General features: G+C 53.3%; 1 protein-coding gene across 2 annotated transcripts; it reads right to left on the bottom strand.

The window, feature by feature from the left end:
• Positions 1-391: 391 nt before the first annotated feature.
• On the bottom strand, positions 392-25,378 carry VSTM2B (V-set and transmembrane domain containing 2B). Of its 2 annotated transcripts, XM_077754675.1 has the most exons (6): positions 25,329-25,378; positions 24,589-24,773; positions 23,617-23,646; positions 21,847-22,327; positions 2,549-2,896; positions 392-1,093 (listed from the first exon to the last, which is right to left on the bottom strand). In XM_077754675.1, the coding sequence occupies exons 2-6, from the start codon at positions 24,715-24,717 to the stop codon at positions 1,005-1,007; spliced, it is 1,077 nt and encodes a 358-aa protein (XP_077610801.1). In that variant the 5' UTR covers positions 24,718-24,773; positions 25,329-25,378; the 3' UTR covers positions 392-1,004. The 2 variants fall into 2 exon arrangements, with proteins under 2 accessions (XP_077610801.1, XP_077610802.1); XM_077754676.1 differs by lacking the exon at positions 2,549-2,896.
• Positions 25,379-25,385: the final 7 nt, after the last annotated feature.

The following is a 25,385-nucleotide window of genomic DNA, read 5'->3' as shown; positions in this document are numbered from 1 at the left end:
GGGTGAGAGCTGTTCCATCTTCTCCCCAAATTTCCTCCTCAAACTAGCAGTAAATCCAGTAACAGTGGATACACCCGGCTGTGTCACGTCATCTGTCCACGGGCAAATGCATAGCACAATTACTTTAAATCAAGAGGGAAAAAGTGGTCCCCTCCCTAAGGACCTTCTTTCCTTCAGGACCCAGCCTGGGGGTTCCTCTGACTCCTGGCTCCATGAGGTCTCCTGTCCCTAGTGGAGGCTGGGAAAGATTCCTGTCTGCTCTGTGTGGCCTTGGCTAGGTGCCTGGGGCTGTCCTGCAGGCTGGGCTGCATCCAGCCAAGGGTGCAGCTGGCATCAAAGAACAGGAGGTCATGGCATCCGGGCTTAACATTCATACATGCCTGCAGAGAGGTTATTTCAAAGCTGTTTTTTATTCAACTGTTTTCAGCAATATACAATACAGTTTAAAAACAAGTGTCTGACCTTGTTTCCAATCTTTATTTAAAAATAAATATTATTGACAGTGAATTTTAATTATGATAAGATGTATCTTTTTTTAATCAAAATGTCTCAAAAGAAATAATTTACTTTAATAAAAAAAGGAAAGCCCCCAAAGAAAAAAGTAAATAAAAAATTCCTAAACACAAAAATCTACTAAAAATATTTTGCTTTGTCAGAAAGGCTTTGACCCAACATTTTTACATAGTATCCTAAAGATAACTGCTCAACAGTTCGTGCAAAATGAAGACTTGGAGGAAAAGTTTAGAAAAGAAAAATACATTGAAGTAGAGAAATCACTGATCCCATGCATACCGCATGGTCCAAATTCCATCTTATTTGGAAACTAGATGCATTATTTTAGGTGTTCTACATTTGTGTAACTTCCCCAAAAATATGATTTATTTTTTCCATGTGGACTTGGTCATGCTTCTCAGTCTCTCTGTGTCCATCTGGTGATGCGTGCCTCACGCCGGGTCCGGGCAGGCCGTGTGGGCCAGCCGAGGTGCCCAGGATGGCCGCGTGTGTCAGTGCCCCAGCAGCAGACGAAGGAGCTTATGCAGAGCCAAAAGAAGCAGAGACAAGAGCGGGTCTGTGGCGGAGCTACGGCCAGTGCCTGTGAAGGGGGAGGGGGAGGGGGAGGGAGAAAATGGGCATGGTTAATGCCAGATTCGTGAGAACCTAGTGTCCACCAGCAGACCCAGGAGAAGGAGACTTCCTCCAACCTGGACATCTTGACCTTGGCACTCAGCTGGTGCCTGGTGTCCTTCCCCACAGTGACGAAGCATTTTGCTATCTGTTATTTATAGACCACACATTTTAGGAAACTACTGTGGTCAGACACAAAGTATCCCTGGCAGTCTGAGTTGTTATTTTAGCTAAATAAGCAGACAATTTGCCCCCCCCCGCCCCGTACTGTACTGGAAAGTGCCTTCTGCATTAAAAGCCCAGCTTCCCCTCTCCTCTAGGGAGGCTCCATGATTGCACACAACTCCACACCTTTCAACCCCTGCCTGAACTACACAGCTTAGTGTTCACAGATGCCGTCTTAGGCATCCTGATGTTCCTGTGAGTCTTCTTTTCATGCGCTGTCAGTCTAGCTTACCTTGGGATCAAAGTGGGGAACTCAGAAATCATTGGTTGATGGAGGTGAGGGGGCTAGGTTCCTGGAGGAGTGACCCTTGCACTGTTCTAGTGGGAGGTTACTTGCATTTGCTTAACTTGGGCCCCTGGCCCACCACTGGAACCATAACATGTGCTTTCATCCTGCCTCCCCTGCGCTGCCTGCCTGGCTTCCTGCCCATCTGTCGTTGGGATCTGCATCTACTGGAAGACCCTTGTGCAACTGGTGGAAAGCCTACCCCAGAACCACAGGCATTTCCCTGGAAGGTGGGATGCTCGAGGGGTCCTGAGAGGAACCAGGGAAGAAGTGCTACCCAAACCTTGGGGATGACATCACTGTCACTGCCAACCTGCTTAGGGTCAGACTGCATTAATGTAAACAGTTTCTAGCCCCACCTTGCTCACTTGTACCATCTGGAGGCCCCTCTCTCCCCTTCACTCCAGCCAGCCAGCTGGGCTGGAACTCTGGGCCTCGATGGAGAGAGGCAGGAGGCTCCTCCTTGTGCCAAGCAGATGGTACGGAGGCCGTGGCCACCTCTGCTTCTCTGCCCACAGGAGCTGCAGCCAGGCAGGCTGGGTTTCTGGCTTTCCTGACCAGGCTGGGCCTGAACCCATGACCTCCCCCTCTCTCCAGTTGGAAGAGCCATTCATCTTCTATCCCAGGTGTTTCCCCCAATCCCAAATCTGTCTTGTTCTGGCAGTAACTGTGTCCTGGGCCTTCGTGTCCCTTTGTAAAAGTAGGGGGTTGGATAAATGATCCAGGGGCCATTCGCACTGAGACTCCAGAGATCCATGTGTCCATTTTGGGAAACACAGGCTGGGGTCAAGCATCTGAATGGAAAGGGGGTGAGGGCTGTAGGCAGCGCACATCTTGCCCACCATTACTTGTTTCCATGCATAGTCTGAGGCCCCGTGGCCTCAAGGACAGGACAAATCCAAATGTGCTGACCTTCTTCTTCAGACACTAATTTTCCACACGGTCGTTGCTCCTGGCCCTCCTTGCAGCCTGGCCGGAGCTGACATTCCGCCTCTCGCCTTCTGTCAGTGAGAAGGACCAGGGAGTGGTGGTCACTCTCAAGACTCGGATCCTCCTCTGCTGCTTTCACTGCGACAGATCGCTGGGAAGAATGAGTGTGGATGTGCTGACGGGTGTGTTGATGGATGGCCAGGTGCCTGGGCTCAGGTGCACGGGAACCGGGGTGCTGCTGGCAGAATGCTGCCTCCTGGGCCCACAGGGCTTGTGTGGCCAGACCAGACCCATTGGCTTCCAGATCTCCTGGCTCAGAAGTCTGCGCACCTGCAAACCCAACATGCAGGCAGGTGCAGGCGGGACAGAAACAGCCACTTGAGGCCCCGGAAAGCAGATTTCTGTGTGTAGTAGAACACGGAGGCTCAAGGCACGCAGGGGCAGGAGGAATGGCAATTGGGCTCTCTAGCCGGACAAGGGAAGTGTTGCCTGTGGAACCGGGGGCAGAGGAGATGTGAGGAGACATTTTAATTTGCCTCCAGATACGTGCTGACTGGCCTTTCCCCCGTCACAATATCACCTACTCACGTTGAAAAGTTTTAAAATTGCACAAGACTTTCTAAAGACCCTGGGTTGAAACAGGCAGCTTGCACTCTGTGCTGGGGGGCTGAGAGAGTGGCTCCCGAGGCCAGCGCCTGGGGAGGGTGAACACCAGGGCCTGTGGTGTCTCTGTTGGTGGATGTCTGTCGGGCCCCAGCCAGGGTTTGGCTCCTGGGTTGGCACCTCATCTACTCCCTGGCCCAGCGTCACCACAAAGGGGGCCAAGGGAGATGGTCTGGGGCAGTGGGTTGGCACCTAGGAGAGAGTCTTTCAAGCAAGCCTGCTGTGTGACCTGCGGCAACACCCTTTACCTCTCTGGCCCTTGTGCCCCACACACCATTGAGTGGGGATATGCATATGCATGGCTCCATAAAATTAACATGTGCTTGGCATGTCTTTCTAGGTTGGGGTCCAGATCAAGCAAGATCGCAGTGGTAGATTGCAAAAATGGCCACCATCTCCTTCCTCCTCACCTCTGCTATCCCAGCATTCACACCCTGTGATAGTGCCCCCACTCTGCGACTCTGGGCTTGGTCACATGACTTGCTTTGGCCAATGAATATTATCAAATGTGAAGCAAGCAAGGGCTTAAAAAGTGCTTGTCCACTGAGGCTTGCCCTTCCGCTGTGCCTCTTGTAACCCACTGCCTGTGAACAAGCCTGGGCCAGCCTGTTGCAGGATAAAAGCCATGGCATGTCCCAGCTGGGGTCCCTCTAGCCCAGTCAGCCCTCAACAGAAAGGGCAGCTGTCCACAGGAGCAGGAATGAGCCCAGAAGAGACGGGCAGAAGAGCTTCCCAACTGACCCACAGGATCTCGAGCTAAATAAATGGTTCTCATGTTATACCAAAGCCACTGGATTTGAGAGTCCTCTGTTATACAATCATGTAAACAACAGTGCCTCAAACAGAGTCAGCTGCTTTGCAAATAGATCTAACTGAGAAGGGTAACATGACTACTTTTCGGAAAAGCATTGGAGAAAATATAATATGGGTGGTTGTTCTTCTCTCAAGAGGAAAATTTTCCAAGATCAACCATTGTTTAGCATGTGGCTGCCAGTCCGCTGGCACCCCACTCCGCCCCCGGCGTCTGCTGCCTCAGTCTCTGTCTCCGCTTTCCTGGAGTGAGGCAGGATTTCCCGCTGTTGTCTGGGTCTCGCCTGGACCCTCCAGGGCAGGGCCAGGAGGATGCCTTTGGCCCAGCTGAGGTAGGAGCTCCTATCCTGGCCTCTTATGCAGTGTGGAGATGGCTCTGTTCCTATGAGGCTGCTGTGTCTGGATGCTAACGTCTCTGTATCTATTTCCTCCCTTCCCAAGAGCACCAGGAATAGCACTGGAACACGCAGAAGTTTATTCATCGTGATTAGGCTAGAAAATCAGGCTGCTTGAAATCAGGCTGGAAAATCAGAGGTAAGGGAAGCCCTCTGATGGAATAGTGGCTGATTCATTCTTTGATTTAACAAGGATCGTCGTTTTGCTAATCATTCTTAAAGAAATCAAAGCTGCTTTGGCTCTGTGAATATTAGCTTTTATCATTGAGATGGTGAACGGGATAAGACACCTGCTGGAGCCATTTAAGAGGCTCCCAAAGAAAACAGTGGGGGCACTCAGCCCCCATGGGCACTGCAAAGGCACCAGCCAAGCTGTTTCTGACTGGGAAATCCCACTTTTCCATTTACACGGCAATGGCAGAATGCCAAAAGCCCTGTCAGAGAACAACACAGAAGCTTTGAGGCCTCATGATAAAAGTGAAGCAATGATGCGTGGGTCATCCTCTGGGACCCTGGCCTGCACTGGCTGGAGGCTAAGCCCATGAGTCTGGCTCCTGGTGGGGCAGTGCCTGCAGGGGAAGCGGCTGCTCACCCCCACTCTGTCTCAGACTCCCACAGGTGTGGATGTGCTGAGGGGACGTCCCTGCTCCATGGGCATCAGGAGCATGGTAAGCTGCTCCCCAGCTGACCGGTGGGAACACTAGCCAGAGAAGTCACTGTCCTCCTTCCACGTGCTCTGCCTGTCCTTCCCAGGGTCATGGATGCTTCAGGGGTAATGTCTGGCCTGCTGTGGTCTATAGCTCCTGCCATGCCGGCCACGGGTAGGAGGGAGCCGCGGGCCTGCTGACGGTCTGCTTGCTCTAGTGGCGGGGCCAGCCTGGGTCAGGGCTTTGCAAATAGTGCCCCTCAGAGTACACGGCTGCTCAGAGGCTGTTTTGTGTTTGTTTGTGCTATAGCTTGAAAACTACAATTTAGTTCAACTTTGTAAAGAGTAAATAAAATTCAGATACATTGGAGGCCTGTCTCTACCTACAGAAAGAGATAACAGGCAGGTCCCAGCTCTCACGGCCTGGGTTAAGTTAGAGGTTCCCTCTGAGGGCCCACAGCACAATGCTTGGCCTTTCCCCCTCCAGCATTGCACTAGAACATTCACAAGCTGACCACAGGACCAGAGAACTAGTCCAGTCTCCACGGACAGAGCCATTCCACCAATAAGCATGGGTATCCTGACAAGGGCTGTGATGGGGATCTTGAGGACAGTCCCCTCTGTGTCACACAGAGCAAGGCCACATGAATGTTCTGCATTTTATGCTGTCACAACACATCTTTTAAATACAGGATTCTTGGCTAAAAAAGGTAGGAAGCCAAATGAGTGCCGTGGATGAGGCCCTTCCTTCGGAGTCCATGCTCAGTGCTGGGCCTCTGCCCTTTTCCTCTGCCTCAAAGTCAGAGAAGAGGCAGCAGACTCCATGTGGGTATCTTTCATGTGCTGGCCTTGGACCTGCACTGAGACATGGGATGGGGGCCTGTCTGGACTGGCCCTCACTCCTGTTGCCATCAGTGGCCTGGGTCCTGCCTTGCCCATCCCGGACCCACAGCAGACGGCCAAATCCCAGCGGAAGGAGAGGATGCCCTCTTAGAACAACCCAGGGCGGGCGTCAAGAGGCTTCTCTCTGGCTTTAGAGGCACTTGTGGGGTCAAGCAGAGAGGACATGAGGGGTCACCCTGGCCACAGTGGAGATGCCCAGGATCTGGAAGCACCAGGCCAGAGCTGAGGGCAGAGTCGGGGGCACTCCTGGGGGCTGGCCTCTCCCTCTTCTCCACCCCACCCGCTTCTCAAGCCCCGCCTCACTGGCTATAAATCACCATCTCCTGCAGAGCCCAGGGGCAACAGCCAGGAAAAAGAGAGGAAAGGAAGATGGTCACTGGAGGGAGTCTCAGTTTTGCCTGCAGAGGGGTCTGACTTGGTACACACAGTTTTAAAAATTAGAAATTGGGGTGCCTCGGTGGCTCAGTCAGTTAAGTGTTGGACTTCGGCTCAAGCCATGATCTCACAGCTCACGGGTTCAAGTCCTGCATCAGGTTCTGTGCTGACAGCTTGGATGGAGCCTGCTTCGTATTCTGTGTCTCCCTCTCTCTCTGCCCCTCCTCTGCTCATACTCTGTCTCTCTCTCAAAATAAATAAACATTAAAAATTAAAAAAAATAAAAATTATAAATTATAGGAGCACCTGGGTGGCTCAGTGGGTTATGTGTCTGACTCTTGATTTTGGCTCAGGTCATGATCTCACAGTTCTTGAGTTTGAGCACCACTTCAGGCTCTGTGCTGACAGTGTGGAGCCTGCTTGGGATTCTTTCTCTCCCTATCTCTCTGCCCCTACCCTGCGTGCTCTCTCCCTCAAAATAAATAAATAAAAACTGTAAAAGATTATAAATTATAATCCAACATGTAAAACTCAGAGACTTTATATGAAAATACACATTTGGGTGTCTACTGCCAGGGCCTGCATCCCAGCAACCCTGGGTACGGTTTCCTCCAAGCTACATGACCAGTAGCTGGCTGCTCTTCTGGCAGGAATCTGCTGTCCCTTGCTTGCTCCTGACCCCCCAGGGGACCCGGGGTGGCTGCTAATTCCCTTTCTGGCCCTCAAGCAGTTGGAGCTTCCTTTGCCCAGCCAGTCTCACTCATCTCCACCACCAGCCTGGCCCTCAGCGGGGCCTGAGTTTGCAGCATCCAGGAGGCCTGGTTAGGGTCCTGTCTTGGTTCGTACGGCACTGTGTGAAGCTGGCCCTCCCTGCTCTGACACACCTGGCCTCCCCATGGCTGCCTGCATCCACCTCCCCGCGGCTCTCTGCCTCCCCTGGACGCTGTGCTGAGCGGGCCAGGCAGCCCAGCCACAGCTGAGCGGGAAGACGCCACCTTGCAAGGAGGCTGCTATCCTTGTTGACGTTTTAATTAAAGCCTCTTCATGGATATTTATTCAAAGGGAGTCAGCAAGGAATAACCGGGCACTAACAGAATTGGACAGAATTAATTTCTGCCATAAAATTAATGTGTGCTGGTAACTAGGGCAAAAACTGGGCGCCACCAGTGCCGTTGGGCTTTAAAGGAAACAGAGACATTTGGAAGGAGAGCTGAGTGTTGGATGAAGAGATGCAGGAGCGCAGATGGAATGTGGGTCCCTTGGTCCCATGTTGACCAACCCTGATGACCTGGCCTGCCCAGGTCCTGGGTTCAAAGACAAGCTATCCTCTGGCAGCCTCAGTGTCCACGCAGTGGGGGAGCCTAGGAACTCCCGGGGGCAAAGCGGGGCAGAGGCAGGTGTGGGACACTCAAGTAAGCCATTGCTTGTTGTGCCTTCTCTTCCCTGCCATAGCCTGAGTGACCTCCTAAAGCATCTTCCTGTCTCCACAATACCCACTGCTCACCTCCCTTCTTCAGAGACACCCAAGAACCCTTCCTGAGGTGCAGAACCTTGATGGGGCCCCTCTGTCCACAGGAGAAAGAGCCGCCAGCTCAGTGCCATGGCTTGGGCTTCTCTGTGATACCCCCAAACCTTGCCTTTGCCGCTCTCTGCCAACTGACCTGCACGCCAGCCCACTGTTCCTGATGAGTGCCTGCAGCGGACTCTGGGCTCACCTTGCAGAACCTCCTTTTCCTTTGTCTAGTTCTGACCTGTGCCTCAAGCCTGGAACAAGCACTACCTCCTCCAGGAAGCCCTCCCTGAGTACCCAGGCACAGAGGGCTTGGGACAAATGTCAGTCCTGTTCATGCGGCCCTTTGTCTTCTCCCCTCCCCCCACCTCACCTGCTCCCATAAATGCCTTTCTTACAACAAGTCCTACCTCTCCAGCTTTTCTGGAAGCCCAAGCACCAGAGGGCTGGTCTCAGACCTCCTCTTCTCTTCTGCCCCCAGCAAGCAGCCCCACCCCCAGTGGGGAATGGCTATTTGCTGTTGGAGCAGATGACCAGCAGTGGGAAGTGGATGGCAGGGTGCAGACCCAGCCAGGCCCATGCAGACAGAGGCAAGCAGCTTCAGAATGACCACAGCAAAGCTATCTAGCTCTTGTTAGGACAGGCACTGTCACAGGTATGTCACATTAAATACAATCCTCATAGCTGTAGGAGTTAACTCTTTTATCCCTATTCTACAGGTGAGGAAACTGAGGTCCAGAGATGTGAAGTGAAGTACTCAAGGCCTAGGGTTGCCAGAGAAAATACAGGACACCAGTTTAATTTGAATTTCAGGTAAACCATGGATCATTTTAAGTACATGTATATCTCAACTACTGCATGGGACCTATTAACCTAAAATGCTATCTCCTGTTTATCTGAAGGTCAAATTGAACTGGGGGAGGGGGGCAGTCCTATATTTTTATTTGTTAAACCTAGCCCTACCAAGGCCACACTAAGAGAAATGGCAAAGCCTGGACTTGCACCCAGACAGTGTGGCTGCCGTCCACGTACCTACCCACCACATATGCCACCTCTCAGGACCAAAGAGCAGGATCCTTTCCATCATGCCTCAGCTTGACCCCATCCCCAGGCTGCTTCCTAGGGAGACATCATGGTGGATGAGATGTTTTTCTGTATTTTGAAGATAGCTTTTTAATGCAGCCAACTTTGTTGTGAACACCTGTCCAGCTTCCTATTTCTTTTGAAATTAGACCTTGCCTCAAATGATCCTTTAATGGTGTCACTTAATGAAAATCGTAAACAGATCTTTCTGTGTGGTCAGGAGGCTGGCGTTGGCAGGGCCAGGGGTAGCCCAGACTACAGTGAGCATCAGGGTGCTCCCCAGGTAGGAGGTGGGGAGGGCCTGCCTCAGTGATGGGCCCAGGTCTCAGGGGGATCCTTCACTGCCCATCCAGATTCTCTGAGCCCCGAGTCTGCAGGATGCTAACAGGCACATGATTCCAGGTTCTCAGTGCCAAGAAAATTCTCTTCTTTCACCCTCTCACTGGTCTTAGGAGGTAAAAGCCACTGTCCCCTCTCACAGGTGAGACCCAGAGAGGTTAAATGGCTTTCCTAAAATTTCGCAGCTGGTAGGCAGTACAGATACAGGAGTTAATCTCCAGTGACTCCCTGGTAACTGTGACTCGAACCTAGGTACCTTAGCCTGCTGGAGGCTCTTCCTGACCCCACCCTAGGGATAGTTCTGTCTCATCTGCTTCCATGATGCTTCAGGTGCCCCCAGCTCCAGTACACTGGGGCGCTGCACAGAGGCCACTCATGCTGTCCACTTCCTAGTCAGCCCTATCCTGTCTCCTCTGACTGCCCACAGCCCACCCACCCTTCCCGGCCCAGCCCAGACCAAAGGCATTTACAAGGTGGCCTCCAAGACAGTTCTCACTCTCCACTTCTCTCCCCGGCCCACCTTTGCTGGTCCTTCGGCCCTCCCTCTACCACATCAGCTCTCTCTTGACAGGGCCATGTTCTTGACCCACATCCACTAACTCTGAACAGAGTTTAGCTGCCCAGAGAGAGGCCACAGTACCCTTTTCAAACGCAAAAACATGTCACGTATAAACATGTCATGCCCCACCCCCAGTACCCCCAGGGGCTCCATCCCAGGCTGAAGACCTAACTCCTCACCTGGCCCCACCCCAGACCACCTTGCACCTTCACTCTTCCCTTACACCCCCATCAGCATCTGTGCTGCTCACCCCGTGCCTGCCTATTTACCTATGTGCATCCTCTGCACCCCCAGGCATCCCTCAGACACTGCATCCCCCAGACTCCATCTGGAGGCTCCCTGCACCCTATGGGCTTTACAGCAAGTTCTGAGTCTTCCCAGTTGTGTTTGGCGGCCATGGAAGGTTTACCTTTCGACTCCTCTCTCCCACCACCCTGCCCACACCCCACAGTGCTCATTAAATATTTGCCGAAAGAATGAATGAAAGTCTTTCTTAAGTGTCCCCTGCTAGTGTAAGCATCCACGATGCACCAGACATCCACCAGATGCTTCACATTTGGAATCTCATTTTTCATCTTCAAATACAAGCTGGTGCTTCAGGCCCATGGCTGTCACACTGATCTGACCTTTCAAGTGCCCAAGACTGTGTGCACACATCTCTTTGTTCAACTTTTCCTCAAAGTAATTTCACCATTGTACCTTTATTCCAATTTCTTCATTAAAAATGTTCTGTCCTATTATGTCACATGCAGCTTTGAAAGCCACTTCAAATTCTTTCCTTAGAAGGTGGCATATACAGGGGCGCCTGGGTGGCTCAGTCAGTTGAGCGTCCAACTTTGGCTCAAGTCATGATCTCATGGTTCGTGGGTTTGAGCCCCACGTCGGGCTCTGTGCTGACAGCTCAGAGCCTGGAGCCTGTTTCAGATTCTGTGTCTCCCTCTTTCTCTGCCCCTCCCCTGCTCGTCTGTCTCTCTCTGACTCTCACAAATAAATAAAACATTAAAAAATTTTTAAAAAAGAAGGTGGCATATATAAACATATTAGTAAACTCTGTATAATTTGTATACTTAAATATTATATATATATGTAAATATTTGGACTATATCAGTTGCTTTTAGATCTTCTAAAGCAGTAGAACCCCTGTTTTAAGCTAATTGCTGCATGGAACCCTGATATTTCAAACCATTAGAAAAACAGAATAACTCTGTTTGAAGCTGGGAGTAGGGCTGGGGCTGAGAGGTCCAAGGAACACTGTGTGGGAGCCATTCATGAGAGGCTCTCCAGGACCCTTTCCAGATCTGAAACCCACAGACCTGTGGATGCTGGAGTACTAGTGTGCCCATTATACAGATAGGGAATGGAGGATCTATTAGGGCTTCGAATGAGTGGACCCTGCCCCTCTATGGGGCATCCTGGCCTTTTTAAATCCCTCATGTCCCCTCCATAAACTTCATGTCCCTTGACACAGAGTCTGCCCCAGATCCTTTTGCTCAGGCAAACATTGGGCACTCACTCAGTGTTGGTTCAGTGAAGGCTGCTCAATGTGTGGGTCCAAGTCTCAGCCTCCTCACCCCACTCTGTGGAGCTGGGCCTGGCCATGACGAGGAGGAGTGACAGACAGGAGCCCTGAGGGCCAAGGAGGAAGCCCTGGAGGCCCCCAAGTCCAGCATTGGTGGGACACAATAGCAATCCTTTCCTCTAGGCTCTGCCTCGACGGTGCCTAGATATTTCTTTCTGTTTCACGATAAGGACTTTTCTTTAGAAACACAACTTAACTGAAAAGGTTAACACATTTTAATTGCCCAGGGATAGTGCTCTGAAAATTCTAGAACATGTGCTCATTAAATAAAATTAGCACAGAGGAGCTGCCCAGGATATGTCATGCATTAAAATATGACTCTGTAGAGTAGCATGCATTATGAATTATTGCCTTGTGTATTTTTTGTTACATTAGTCTTTAATGCGAATACAGTTATTCATCTGCCCACCTGGAGATTTGATTTTTTAGATGCTTGAAAATATGTATCCACATTAACTTTTACATGGACAATAATCAGCAAGTCCTGGTCAGGCTGCATTTGCCAGAGTGCCCAGTGTTCAGCAGACGGAAAGGCCCCCGCTCATGTCCTTCACTGGGAGTGATGCTGGTGCCTTCTAAAGGCTGAGGTGTTGGAGGAGCTGGGGCAGGCTGTGTCCACTCACCCTGTCCATCTTACTGTGGCCTGGGGACTGCAGGGAGAAGCAAAATGGCATGGAATTCTGGGCCTAGTCAGTTTGTGCCACGCCACCACTTGGGACCTTTCTCCCTGTGGCCTCTCTCCTAGAAGATTATGGGCTGAGAATGCAGTGTAACATGTGGGGAACGCCAATGCTGGGCATGTCTGCAGCCCAAGGCCATTAATCCTGCAATACCCAACTTGTCTCCCACATGTACCCATCTTCCCATTCCTGTTTCATCCATGTAACCACTCATCCTTCCTTCTATCCCCCACTCACCCATTCACATTCTTCCTTCCACCCATCCACACCTCATTCATCCTTCCTTCTACCCATCCACCCACTCATCCACCCACCCACCCATTCTTCCATCCTTCCACTGACCTACCCATCCACCCATCCTTCCATCCACTCACACCACCACTCATCCTTCCATTGACCCACCCATCCATCCACCCATCCTTCCATCCATTCTCACATTTACTCATCTCTCCATCTACCCACCTTCCATCCATTCTCACATCCAGTTATCCTTCCATCCACGCATCCTTCCATCCATCCACATTTCCACTCATCCTTCTATCCGTTCCCATCTATTTCTTCTATCCATTCTCACATCCATCCACCCTTCAATCCATTCATCCACATGTCCACGTGTCCTTCCTTCCACCCACTCATCCACACGTCCACTCATCCTTCCTTCCACTCATCCCCTCCTCTCTCACTCATCCATTCAGATCCTTCCCTTCACTCAGCCACCAGCTACTTGTTTATCCACCTACCCACCCAAACAAGTAGTCCAAAACCTGTCATTTCTTAGCTGGATCACTGCCTCTAAAGTGGTTTCCTCACATCCACTCTGTCCCCACTTCTCTAATCTTCACACTGCAGCCAGAGTGTCAGTTCCAGAAACATCATGCCCTTCACCCACTTGCTCCCCATGCTGTTGCCTTAGGACAAAGACAAAGCTCCCATCTCTACCATAGGCCTTGTGGAGTTTGCACTCTTAAATTTCCCTCTGTTCCTTTTCTTCCTTTGCTGCCCCAACCATAGTAACCGTTTGTCAGGCTTTTATACTCTCCTGCCCCCTCCTGCTACAGGATCTTTGCACATGCCACCCCCTCTTCCTTGAAGGCTCTACATACTTCCTTTACCCCTTCTCTTTATCCTTAACCATCTTTCAGATTATGGCTCAAGTGTCATTTCCTCAAGGACCCTTTCTTGACTGAGTCAAGTCCCTCTGCTCTTAATGCCTGTAGCCCATGGGTCTCTCCTTTAGGGTAACCAGCCATGGGTATAAATTTCCACTTACTGTGCAACTATTTGGCCAATGTCTGTTTCTCCTTCTATCAGACTCTGAGGACCTTGTAGGTCTTATTCATATTGTGTCCTCCATACCTAGCACAATTCCTGCACATAAGAGATGCCCAATTGGACATTTGTTGAATGGATGTATGAACTAGTGCCAGGTCCAATGAACATGGAGTAGGGAGGATACAGACATGAGAAGGAACTGGGCCTGCCTCCCTGGGGCATCAGTCTGGATGGGCTACTCAGCTAGGCACTGACTCCATGACAGGGAAAGAAACGTTGGGGGCCCTGAGACAGCAGCAGAACCCTTTGGGTGCTCAGGGTGGAAAGCCTTCATCCCTTCTGTGAAGTGATCTCCACTGGTGCCACCTCTTCTGAGCCCTTCTTGTGCCTCAGCTAAGCCCTGAATTCATTCTCAAAGCATTTTTTGCTTATTCTGACCACCATGGTGAGACTGTGAGCTCATCCCTGAGGCAGGGGCTGGGTCTACCTCATGCTCTGGGCAGACCCCTGCCCCTTGGCTCTGGCCAGACCAGATATAGTTGGCCAAGAACCACCACCCCAGCTCAGCATGAGCCATGACATGATGTCAGCTCTTCCTCCCCCAGGGTTTATTAAAGATCCTTCATCTGGGCCAAGTGTCATTTGTATGAGAATCAATTGTAATAAAAGTTGTTATGAGGGGACTAACATTGCAGCTGGGCTTTCCTGGCTTAAAGAAAACTGACGTCCTCCCGAGAAGAGCTGATGGGCAGGGGACCAGGGATCAGCAGAGTGAAGGGCTCTCTGTCTTTAGCGACAGCCAGTAAGAATAAGTGGGCCTCCTTTCTGGTGAGCCTGTGTGGGCTCACGTGGGGCAGGGCAGGAGGGGCGCTGGTCTTCTGACTCTGCAAGTAGCCTGCTATGCTCCCAGCACCATCTCCTGGTGGTCTTTCTCCTACCTTCCCCCCACTGGTCTTTGGGGTGCCAAGCAGCACCTTTGCTGGCAGCCAGCAGGCACCATGAGCCACAGTGGGGACATTTGCGTAGCGTGTGAACAGGAAAGAGAAATGCAGGCACTCACATGGAAGAGGCAGTGCACGCCCAAGCCTGTGACACTGGCCCCAAGCCCCATCACTTCACAGGCTCATCCCTGTGGGGCACCGGGTTTTCCCACAAAATCTACTTCTACTGGTAAGAGTCCCAGTGAGGGGGACATGGGGCACCTCCTCTCCAGCTAGTTGACTGTCACTGAGGGGGTTGTTCCTTCTGTTCCTTTCTCCCGTGGAGAGGCTTTTGTCCAGGGCTGCAAACACCAGCCTCTCTTCAGAACTTCTCTTTCCAGCCACCAAAGGGCCCCCTCCTCCTCCCATTACAATGGCCTCCCTGCTGTCAGCAACCTAGAGAGCAGTGAAGCAAGATCAGGTGTAACACAGGTGCACAGTGAGGCCTACAGGCAGGTGCGCAAAGGTGGTGGTGTAACTTCGGGGCAGTACGTGAGAAACCATGACGCACTTGTCCCTGCTCACCAACGAGCTCCTAACTCACTGCAAATAGCCACAGCCAGGCAAGGACGAGGACGTGGCATCTTCCCCATTTCCTACCCTCCCCCTCCACGTGGCACGGAGAGAAGGACAAAAATAGCAACCCGCTGAGCCATTTGTAATCTGAAGGCACTTTCTGTTCTGAAGTTCCTCAGCTTCTTTCCATCACCTTTAGCTCTATGATGCTCACAGAATGTGCAGAGGGAGAAATGTCTCGGAGTGAGGTCTCAGATCGGAGCACCATGAAATGATCCTGGACCGTCAATGCCATTCTCGCAAATAACGCAAAGAACAAGAACCAACATCTGCAGAACATTTTCTAGGTGCCAGGCCTCCTGAAGCTCAACTTTTCCTGTGGATTACCTCCTCTGATGCTGTCACATTTTCCCTGGCACCAGTATGGGCGCCATTGAGATGAGAACAGATATAGAAATCACCTGTGGGGTGCGTAGATTGGAATTTGATTGCAAGTGGTTGGACTCATGCACAGTACTTAAAAAGGTTAAGAAGGATAATGCACATGCTGTGATATCTGGGTGGTCAGGGCTGTATGGGGCCCGGAAGTAGGGGGGGTGTGGTAGCACCCAACCCTGGCTTGCTTATGAGCCAGCTAGCTGAGCAGTGAGGAACATTTGAAATGTCAGGAGGAAGAAAGAAATGTCTGGAAAAGGTGGTGAGGAAAACTTCCTCCTGAACTGTTCTCAGCCTCTCTTGGGTTTACGCTTTGTCTCTTCCACCATAATAGGCAGCTCCTGAGAGAACCGACTTCATTCAGGCCCCTTCCCCCAGGCTTGTCCCTTAATGGGCACCAGGTGTCCAGCTGGGTGCACTCAGGAGGCGCCCTGTGTACAGTTAACCTCCATAGATGCCAGTGGTCTGCTCCCCATGGCAGCCCTGCTGGCAAGATGGTCCCTTCTGAGCTGGACAGAGCAAAGCCCCCAGGGGTGGCTAAGTAGGTGGATTATAGGTGGGGAGAAAGCTTTTGAAATATCCACGTTGGNACCCCTGCCATTCCTCTTGAACCATAAACACCAGAAGACAGTCCAAAGTAGCTTTGATGTTTCAGCCCAGGGAGTGGTAATGCAGAACAGAACAACCAATAATTTCTAGAAACAGCCTCCCCTGGGATTGCCAACTCAGACACAGGACTTCACAAGGCCTGCCTCTCGAGGGCCATCGCATGGAGGGCACAGGTCTCACTGGCTACTGAGGGGCAGCTGCTGAGCCCCTCTGGTGACCACTTCCAAGACTCGCTGCATAATAGCAGCTAGCCCATCACCCAGAGTGGGACAAATTGGGTAAGTCATCTTGGTATTTACAGCACACCTTCCCCAAGAGCACCAGAACCACTGACAAGCAGGCTAATTTCCCCAGAAGCCCCAGCCCAGGGAAGGAGGTTTGTCACACTTTAAGAACAGGTGGGGATCAGCAGTTACAGGAGCTGGGTCTGTCTGCTGGTCTCAAACTCTCCTGCAGCCCTTACATAAGACAAAGAGAAGCTTCTCACACTTCAGATATGAGTTTCTGAGAGATGCCTGCTAGCAGGCAGCAAAGCATGGGGGAATATAAAAGATAATACTTTTTTCCTCCTGTGCTGCAAAGATGTGTTAAAACCAACCCGGCATCTCCCATAAAGCTCAGGGGTTTAGACCATAACCAAGTCCTTGCCTCGGTCCACATGGGGCAGAACTAATCAATATCGTATTACAAGAGCACTTGACCTCATTTATCCCCACAGATGCTTGGGGAATCCTTAATATTCAGAGCTTTAAAAATGTGCACCTGGCGTATTTAATGAGAAGCTCCGTGGTGGGTTTGGCTCCCAGTGACATTTAGAAAGGCCAGCTCTCGGCTTTTCTTGTGGGGGCTGACACCCCAGCTGGGGAAAAGAGACTAGGCCCTGGAGAGGGGACTGTGTGATGAAATGAGGCAGGAGGAGTTATGGAGAATGGCAGAAAGGAGGGACACCTGGTATATGTGCGTGTGGCACATAATCAGTGCTCAGTAAAAGGCAAGTGTTATTTATCCTCACTGCAATCCACAGTGTAGCTGTTTTATCCTCAGTTTGGGGTCTCCCTTCTGAGGAGAGAATGGCCACGCAGTGAGCTGGCTAACCACTCACTGGCAGACAAATGCCATTCCATTCGGCGTGACTTTCTCCATTTATGTGGTACAGGATAGGGAGGAGAGGCCTCCAGAAACTTTCACAGGACTTACCTAAGCAGGAAGTCCCAGGTGTCCCTTCAGGTCAGAAATTGCACACTGTCTACAGGAAGCCTCCTCTGATTGCCTTAGCTGTAGGGCTACCCCCTCCTGGGACTCCCCCCAACACAGACAGCTTTGTCCAGGAGATACATGGGCGCCCTTGCCACTCTTGAGCTGGGGCCATGACTAGCCTTGCCGGTTCCTGCTCATGGCAATCATGTGACCGGCTGATGAGGGAGAGGATGCCATGCAGCCAATAATCACACAGGTTTGCTGCTGTCAGGGATGACGCAGGCATCTCTCGCCAGCTGTGAGGCTCAGCCATTTTCTTTATGAAATCCTTTAATTTTCTCTTTCAGGATGCACAGGGAGCCTCTCCCTCTCTTCTCTGGGACAAATCGTGCCAGATTTATTTTCTCTTTAATTATGATCCTCATTTCACATCGGAGCTTGAGGGAAGAATGGATTGTTTATTTGAGGCAATTGTTTTTGGGTCCTTTTGGGTCCGGGGAGATGGGAACACTGGGTGACTGCTGCCCGGTCTGGCTGGCCTAGTTGGAGACTGTCCCAGCTCTGTGGACATTGTCCCCGGTCAGGCAGCACCATTTCCACCAGCTCTGTCGTCCACAGGGGCATGGGTTGAGAGTGAATGCCTTCACCTTATCCACAGCCCCATTCAGTCATGGTTTACAGTTGCCATGGAGACACCCAAGGTTGCTCCCCTTGATGGCTCCCAGCAGTAAGAGCCTCTCTAAAGTCGGCACACCCATGGCCTTGGCTGTCTTTCTCTCATTAGGAAATGAAATATTGAGAGCCACTTCTCCGTGTGGGCACCAGGCAGCAGTTTGCCACATCAGCCGGCTCTCTGTGGGGGCCCAGGCACCTCTCCCTGGAACCAGAGCCTTGAGGCTAATTAGAGGTTCACTTGCCACAGATCCCAGCCCCAGGCCCCTGCAGAAGGGATCCTCTGGCCAACAAGCAAGCCATTCAGTTGCAAACTGTGTTCTTCTGAGGCATACTTGGCTTCACTGTGGTGCCTTTCCGGATGAGAAGGGTTTGTCTGGAAGATACTCTGTTTTGTTCTCTCTCTTTCTCTTTTTCTCTCTCCCCCTCTTTTTTCTAGAAATGGCAATCAGCAACAAAGTGTTTCTATAAAATAGGTCAGCGTTCAGATTAATCAGGAGCCAGATTTACGAGAACGTGGCTAGGAAGGGGCCTGGTCTCCTGTGCCAGCTCTGCTGTGCTAATCCAGCCCATGTTATTTTTAAGCACAAATATCAAAATGTCTCTTGACAAATGAGACGTGAAATGAATGTTTTTGCACATAAACTTTTAGTACAAATATGTATTTGGCTGTGTTGGATGCATGCGGGACACAGGAAGGGTCTCCTGGTCTGGCTGTGCAGAAGCTGAAGGGTCTGGGATTCAGGTCAGTACCTACCCCCTCCAGACCCCACCCCTTTCCTGGCATTACCAAAGAAGCTTGTTTGAAAAATGGAGTGACACAGTATTGTCTGGGACTTCTTCTGACCTTCTTCCAGGAGTAATCACTTAACCGGTGACTGTCTGGGGAGGTGGACAGGGACCACCCTTGAGGCTGCTATTCTGAAAGACCTGGAGTGACCACTTGACCCAGGCCTGGGTCAAACCCTTGGGTTTGTTCTGGAGCTGGGGTGGAACCTATCTTCCTCTCTCTGAGAGTCGGGTTATTCCTTCTGTGCCCCACCCCCCTGATCCACCATCCGTCTTTCTCCACTCTGTTCTGAGTCCCTGGGCACTGGTCTGTATAGGGTACATCAGCCAGCACCCTTGCCCTCAGCTCTGAGGAGGGTTTGGCCATGGGAGGCCCTGACAGGAACTGGAGGGCAGGAGAAAGGTGAGGTCCTTGCTGGGCCATTCTACCAAGGTCGCAGCTCCTGTCAGGCAGGCTGCTCCATCCTGTGAGCCCCTCTGTGTTATACTAGTCACTCCCCCTTTGCCATTAAGGGTGCTAATGGCTTCCACTGCCATTAGCCCTGGGGACTGGCACTCATCCTTCGCTGGCTGCTCTAACCCTGTCCACACCTTCAAAAACTACTCTCATTGCCTCTCCCCCATGACCCTGTTTGAATGTGCCATTCGCTTTGCCAAGCACCCTGACTGATAGACTCTGTCAACAGTCTTGCTTGTGAATCAGGTGGCAGCGGTCCTGCCTGGTCCCCTGCTCTCCAGGCTGCTAAAATCTGAGCAGGGGAGGCCAAGCCTGAGGTCACTGTCTCAAGCTCCCTCTCCAGCTCCTGCTGCTGGCGGCTCTGGGTGATCAGCTGGCCTGCTACACCACAGGGAGGCTCAGCAGGACCACACACTGCTCAACAACACAGCCCTACAGAAAGGTTATTAATGCCTGCCACCCAAAACACAGTCTTCAGACTTTGCTCCATCAACAACCCCAAGGCTGGGGTGGCCTTGGGTGGTGGGGAGGATGAGACACTTAAGACAGCATGGGTCCCTCCTTAGGATCAAGGCCATTTGGATATGTTTGTGAGTTAGAAGTCGGCTAACCCATTTCTCCAGAGGCGCCCACAACACCATGACTCTCCCATGACCTTCAACTGGAGACAGGAAGATGTAGGCTTTCTGATCTATTGGCAGAAGGCCCACCTTCTGACCTTCTGATTGGGAGTTGGAAAGAAACCTGGGGTTCTTTCTGAGATGTGTCTACAGGATTCCTGGCCTATTCAGGAGCTGGCAACAGTTTTGGGGTCACAGAGGCCTTAGGGGCCACCATACCCCCATCCTGGTGGCACTGCCCTGCCAGCCATGATGGGAGCCCAGCTGGCTGTGCTTTCTGGAGGTAAATGCACACTGCAAGCCACTCCATGGGAGGGCAGAGGACCCCCAGCGTGGACTGCTGCCCTGATCAATATGGGCATTAAAATACCATCCTGTGACTGGCAGACCCCCAAGGCGCCACCTGCTTGGAGGTCCTGGGCACTGTGCCATCAGAACTGAACTGATGTGAGGACCCCCAGATCTTCCAGAAAGAAGGGTACTGTCTGCGCTACCCTCCACAGGTAGGTTCCCTGTTGTGGGGATGAGCTGCCCTGGAGCCCCCTTGTGGCCAGCCCCGAGACTGAATATCTGACTAGCCATGCCAGGCACCATCAGATCAGCCTTGTTTGGCTCAAGGTGTCAAGGTCTGGCCAGGCAGAGAGGGAGATTCAAGCAAGAATGAGCTCATGGCATTCGTCTCATTAATACCTTTTGCAAGCACTACCAAATTCATTCTCAAAGATCTCTTTCATATAATGCTTCTTTGACCAAAGCCTTTAATGATCTCTGTTGGGTCCTCTGGACATTCAGGGCCCTCAGCAGCTTGGCCTCCAACTGCCAGCCACTCAGCTGTATCTCCCCTATCCCCTCCTCTCTGGCCAGAGCAGGTAATGACCACGGTGATGACAATGAACATTTACATAGACATTTCCATACTCAGCTCCCTCTGAGATCAAGGATTACCATTCTATTTTGCAGATGAAGAACTATGTTCAGACATGTTAAGCCACTTGCTTAAGTCATACAGCCAGTAAGCAGTGGAAGCATGACTACACATCTGCCTTCCAAATCCTCTGCTTTGCCACTCTGCTCATGGTCTTAGAACATCCCAGAAGAGTGGAGCAGAGGTGGGTTTTTTTTAATTATTATTATCCAACTAAACCAATCACAAGTCAATAACCACTTTTCCAGAACACCTAATGTGTGCTTAACAGAGATGGCTAACTCCCCCCAAGATTTATACTGTCCTTCTACCCAGAAGAGAGGAGGTTGAAAAACAGCTCCTAAGCTAACCTTGCATCTGTGTGGCACCAAGCGGCTGGGTTTTGGCCAAAAGGTGAGGGTAGAGGTAATATATACCACTTCTAGTCCCGGGCCTTAAAAACTGCCCTGCCATTCTCTACAGCAGCTTTTCTCTGAGAGAATTAACCCCTACCGAAGTGATTTCAGTGGCTATTTTCTCAGTCTTCCAGGAATGATACCTACTCTGCCCCAGAGCTGCCTGCCCTGGCAATCAGTCTGTTTTCCTGCTCTCTGACTCCCCTCTGCCTGCCCACCTCTATCTCCCCCAGTTCTTTTGTCTCCCTAGGAAAGCAGTTCTTAACCTGTGGTGCCCTCTTGGCAATGACAAGGCTCTATCCTCCCTCCCCACCACTCAAGAGGGCCCAAAAGGCACTATTTATAGCACAGCTTGTGCCTAGGACCATTCTGGACTTAGACAAAGAGAGCAGAGGCTACACAGCCAGCCCCAACCACATAGCCTTGGAGGAAGTCTGTTCCATCAGTAGCTCAGCATTCAGACACACAGTGCCTGAGTGGTAACCACTTCCTTCCACTCTGGGTGCTAGCGTCCCACCCTCTAGGCTCTAAGGACTCCAGGAGAAAAGGGTCCAGGTCTCCAAACTCATGTGAGGGCTCCCCACACAGGAGCCGCTTGCCTACTGGAACCCGGAGTTCGGGCAAGGCCACCCCTCCCCCCTTCATAAATACACGTCTTGAACGCTTCCAAGCAACCAGCAAGAAACAGGAAACAACAGGAAGAGAACCCAGGTGAGGCTGCAAAAAACTTGCCTCGGGCGCACCCAAGTGAGCTACCAACCACGAGGCAAACGCAAATGTCAGAGCAGAGCTGCCTCTCCGGACCGAGCCACCTAGGACCGCGTTCCCGCAGCTCCTTTCGAGCGAGCCCCCTCTTTGCACACGCCCTTACCTGAGCCCTGCCTCTGGCGCAGAAGGACCGCCTGGCCCAGCGGCGGTGACGCCGACGAAGCAGCGGCCGCAGCCGCGACAGTGGTGGTGGCTGCGTGGGCCGCGGAGGCAGCGGCCGCCTCGGGGACTCCGGGACCTGGGGCGGCAGGAGGACTCCCCGCAGGCGGGCTTTTGTCGCCGCGGCCGGGATCGAAGGTGGCTCGGCCCGCGGCGCCTGGGGCACCCACGTTGTTGGAGGTGGCGGCGCTGGCGGGGCCGTGGCGACGCGGACCGCTGCTCTGAATGTGGGACACGGCCTCGGCGGCTTGCATGTTGGGCGGCGCGAAGCGCGAGAGCACGCGCAGCAGCGCCTGGGCCTTGTGCTCCTGCGTGTCGTCGTCGCTGTAGTCGGACACGCGGCACTCGTACACGCCCTCGTCCTGCCGCCGCACGGCCGACAGCCGCAGCCTGTGCGAGATGTCATTGCCCTGGACACGCACGGTCTGCAAGAGAGCGGGCGCTGGGGTCAGAGGACCGGGACGGAAGGGTCCGCGACGTGCTCTCCCGCCGCGCGGTGCCGGTGCGCCCAGCTCCGCCTTTGCGCCCCCATGCCACAGCACCCCAACACCTCTGCACGCAGGTTTGCCGATCACAACCCAGTTTTCCTTTCATTCCGTGGCTCCCTAGTGGCATGGGGCTCCCAACCCTGATTGGACCTTGGATGGCCCTCCCCATTGCATCGTGTCCCCATCATCTTAACCGAATTCATCACGTTGCCTCCTCCTGCCACACTTCTGTTCTGTCCTTCAGAGCTGCAGAGCCTACCCCTCCTTCCTCCCTCCTGCACCTTGGAGAAATTTCAGGCTCAGCCTCCTGTCGCTAACCACTCTCGGCCGCACGGCCTTAAGCCCAGCCCTTCACCTCCACTCAAACCAACGTTCCTTTACTCTGAAATTCGCAGGGCCTGAGTAATGCTGGAAGGACAGCCACTCTGCTCTGAGTACACATATATACCTTGTCCCCCAGCCCTTGACAGCTAACCCTCCGCCCTCCCAAGGAGGCACCAATGAGGCTGGTGCTGGGCCCCCAGAGCTCTGCTACTTTGGAGCCTGCTTTCCAGCGGGGCAGCCTCAAGCTCCCGACCCACCGAGCTCACCTCCCCCGCGGCCTGGAGGAGTCGGAGACAAGCAATCACCCCGGGGCCCTCACCTCGGAACCGAGGGCACGATGAGGCCCTGGTGATCTCCAGGCCCTGATACTTCCACGCTCCAGCTGGGGAAGCGTGGGCGCATCTCTTCCTTGAGTTACGAACCCCACGACCCCAGCCCTTCGCAGCGCCGCCACCCCCCGCCCCACACCTTCCCCCACAAGGAGCGAGAGCCGGGCACCCGGACCCGCAACCCAGGCAGAGGGGANGGTGGGCCCACCGTCGGAGCCCTGGTCGCTGCCAGCGCAAGGAGCAGCGCGCTCCAGTTGCTGGGAGACATGCCCGCAGAGCAGAGGCAAGCGGATGCGCAGGGGCCTGAACGCGCCGGCCGAAGGAGGGTTTTACAGGTGAGCGCTGAACGGAGAAAGGGGATTCAGGTCTGGGACCCCTGATTTACACAAAAGCGAACTCGAATCCTCTAGCGGCGACAGATGGCGCCCCAACCTGCCAAGCAGCCGACAATGCAGGGCTGCGAGTACGGCCCTACACCGCGCGGCCGCTGAGCCTTTCTAAGAGGGAGGAAGATGTGGGGCGCGAAGCGGCCAGAAGGGGTCTCCCGCGGCCCGCGCTGGGCTCCACACTTACGCTGATTTTAGTTGCATCCTTATTTGTTACCTAAAATGCAAAGAGGGAGAGAGACACATTAGGCTCTCGGCCTTCAGGCTCCGGGAACTCAGATGCGCCTTCGGCAAGGGGACTCTCCACGGGCGGGCTAGGATTTGAAACTGCTCGGGAAGTGGCCGGGGCTGAGGGCACAAAGGACATAAGGATCTCCTGGAGTTTTATCCGGAAGGAAGCATGGTGCTTGGTCTAGGAGGAGCTGCCCCAGCACACCTGCCGGCCAAAGAGGAAAGGCTGGGTTGCCACCAGGGTGGGAAGAAAGGCTCATTTCCCTCCCTGGAGCATCCCCATTCCCTGCAATGTTTCTCTAAACCCCGTAGAAAGCTGGGTGGAGGGGCCGGTGTAACTGGACCGGAGGCAGAGGGAGAAGTGAGCAGTAACTCTGGGTGGGACCTTGGGTAGAGGGCAGTTGTGTGTGTGTGTGTGTGTGTGTGTGTGTGTGTGTGTGTGTGTGTAAGAGACTGGTTTAAGACGCCTACTGACAGTGGGAGCCTTCCGTCTGATCCTGTGGGAGCTGGAGGTGCACTGCGGGCCTCTGGAACCCAGCCAAGAGGAGCTTAACTCCTTGGCCCTGTGTCCCCGGGACCTCGGAGTAGCAGAGGGCAGGGAGAGCCTGGCCCAACCAAGTGGTCTTCTTTCAGGACCCAGCACCCATCTGTCTCTGGAGCCCTCAGCCAGTCAGCAAGCAAGAGCACTGGAACTGGATGAGGGGTCGCTTTTTAGCGGCTAGGCTGCAGTTCGGGAGGTTTTAAGGGAAAGGAGAAGGATTACCAGGATTTGTGGGTAACAAATGCTGCTGTTGAAGATGCTCTGGGGACTGGGAAGGTGGGAGATGGGCTGTTCCACCAGTGCGCGCCTTGCCTTCTCCGCCAGGGTTACCCCAGCCGCGTTGGCCTGAGCCGGGTGAGCGCAGGCGCCGCGTGGGCGGCGAGTTACCTTGCTCCGGGCGCTGGGCACGCTGAGCGCCAGCTCGTGCAGCAGCTCCCGGGGCGGCTCCTTGAGGTACCACCACTGAATTTCCAGCGAGTACGAGGTGGCTCCGCTAGCCCGGAACGCGCAGGGCATTTCGATGTCGTCTCCCTCCCGTACTGTCACATCTTTGGGGACTTCGGTAAATGTAGCTGGGGGCGGGGGAAAAGAGAGGCGTGACCAGTTGTGGGGCGGGGGCCTGAGGCAACCCTAGGCGAGACGGTGCGTCCCCGGCTCGTTGGCCTGGTGCTTGCCACCCCCAAGCCACAAGCGTGGCCCAGGCGCTAGCGAAGTTCGGTGGAGCAGCTGCCGGGACCTAGCAGAGGCCAGCTACCGCGGCAGGCTGCTTCCCTCCAGATCCGGCGGGGCAGCAGGGGCGGCTTACGCTTCTACCCCGCGCCCAGCCGCACTGCCGGAGCCAGGCTGAGGCGCACCAACTCCTGCTCCCCGCAAGCCGCCTCTCCGCAGCCCGAGCACCTGTCCGGCTCCGAATGACCCTGGCTCGAGCGCCGCAGCTGCAGCGACCCTTCGCTGCGCTCCTCCCCCTACCCCTCTGGGCCCAGACTGAACACCGGGATTGCTGGAGACCGTGAAGCCTTCCCCTTCTCTTCTTCCTCCTGCTCCTTGGCGACCAAGACGGGCTGGCTCTGGCGGCCCCAGCAGGGATTCCCCCGAGCCCCCCGAAGCAGCAAAGTTCCCGCGCTCACCGTCGGCCACGAAGAGCAGCAGGGCGTGTAGCAGTAGAGGCGGCAGGTATCCGAGGG

This window comes from Crocuta crocuta, unplaced genomic scaffold (assembly GCF_008692635.1).
Source record: "Crocuta crocuta isolate KB4526 unplaced genomic scaffold, BGI_CrCroc_1.0 scaffold121, whole genome shotgun sequence".
In the NCBI taxonomy this organism is placed as follows: Eukaryota; Metazoa; Chordata; class Mammalia; order Carnivora; family Hyaenidae; genus Crocuta; species Crocuta crocuta.
This window is presented reverse-complemented; position numbering and strand designations above follow the sequence as displayed.

Coding starts and splice junctions, on each gene's coding strand:
- VSTM2B (XM_077754675.1), bottom strand. CDS start 24,717: ATGCCCTGCGCGTTCCGGGCTAGCGGAGCCACCTCGTACTCGCTGGAA. Junction 23,647..24,588: donor TGCCCAGCGCCCGGAGCAAG/GTAACTCGCCGC, acceptor TTTGCATTTTAG/GTAACAAATAAGGATGCAAC. Junction 1,094..2,548: donor ATTAGTGTCTGAAGAAGAAG/GTCAGCACATTT, acceptor CCCCCTTCACAG/GCACTGGCCGTAGCTCCGCC.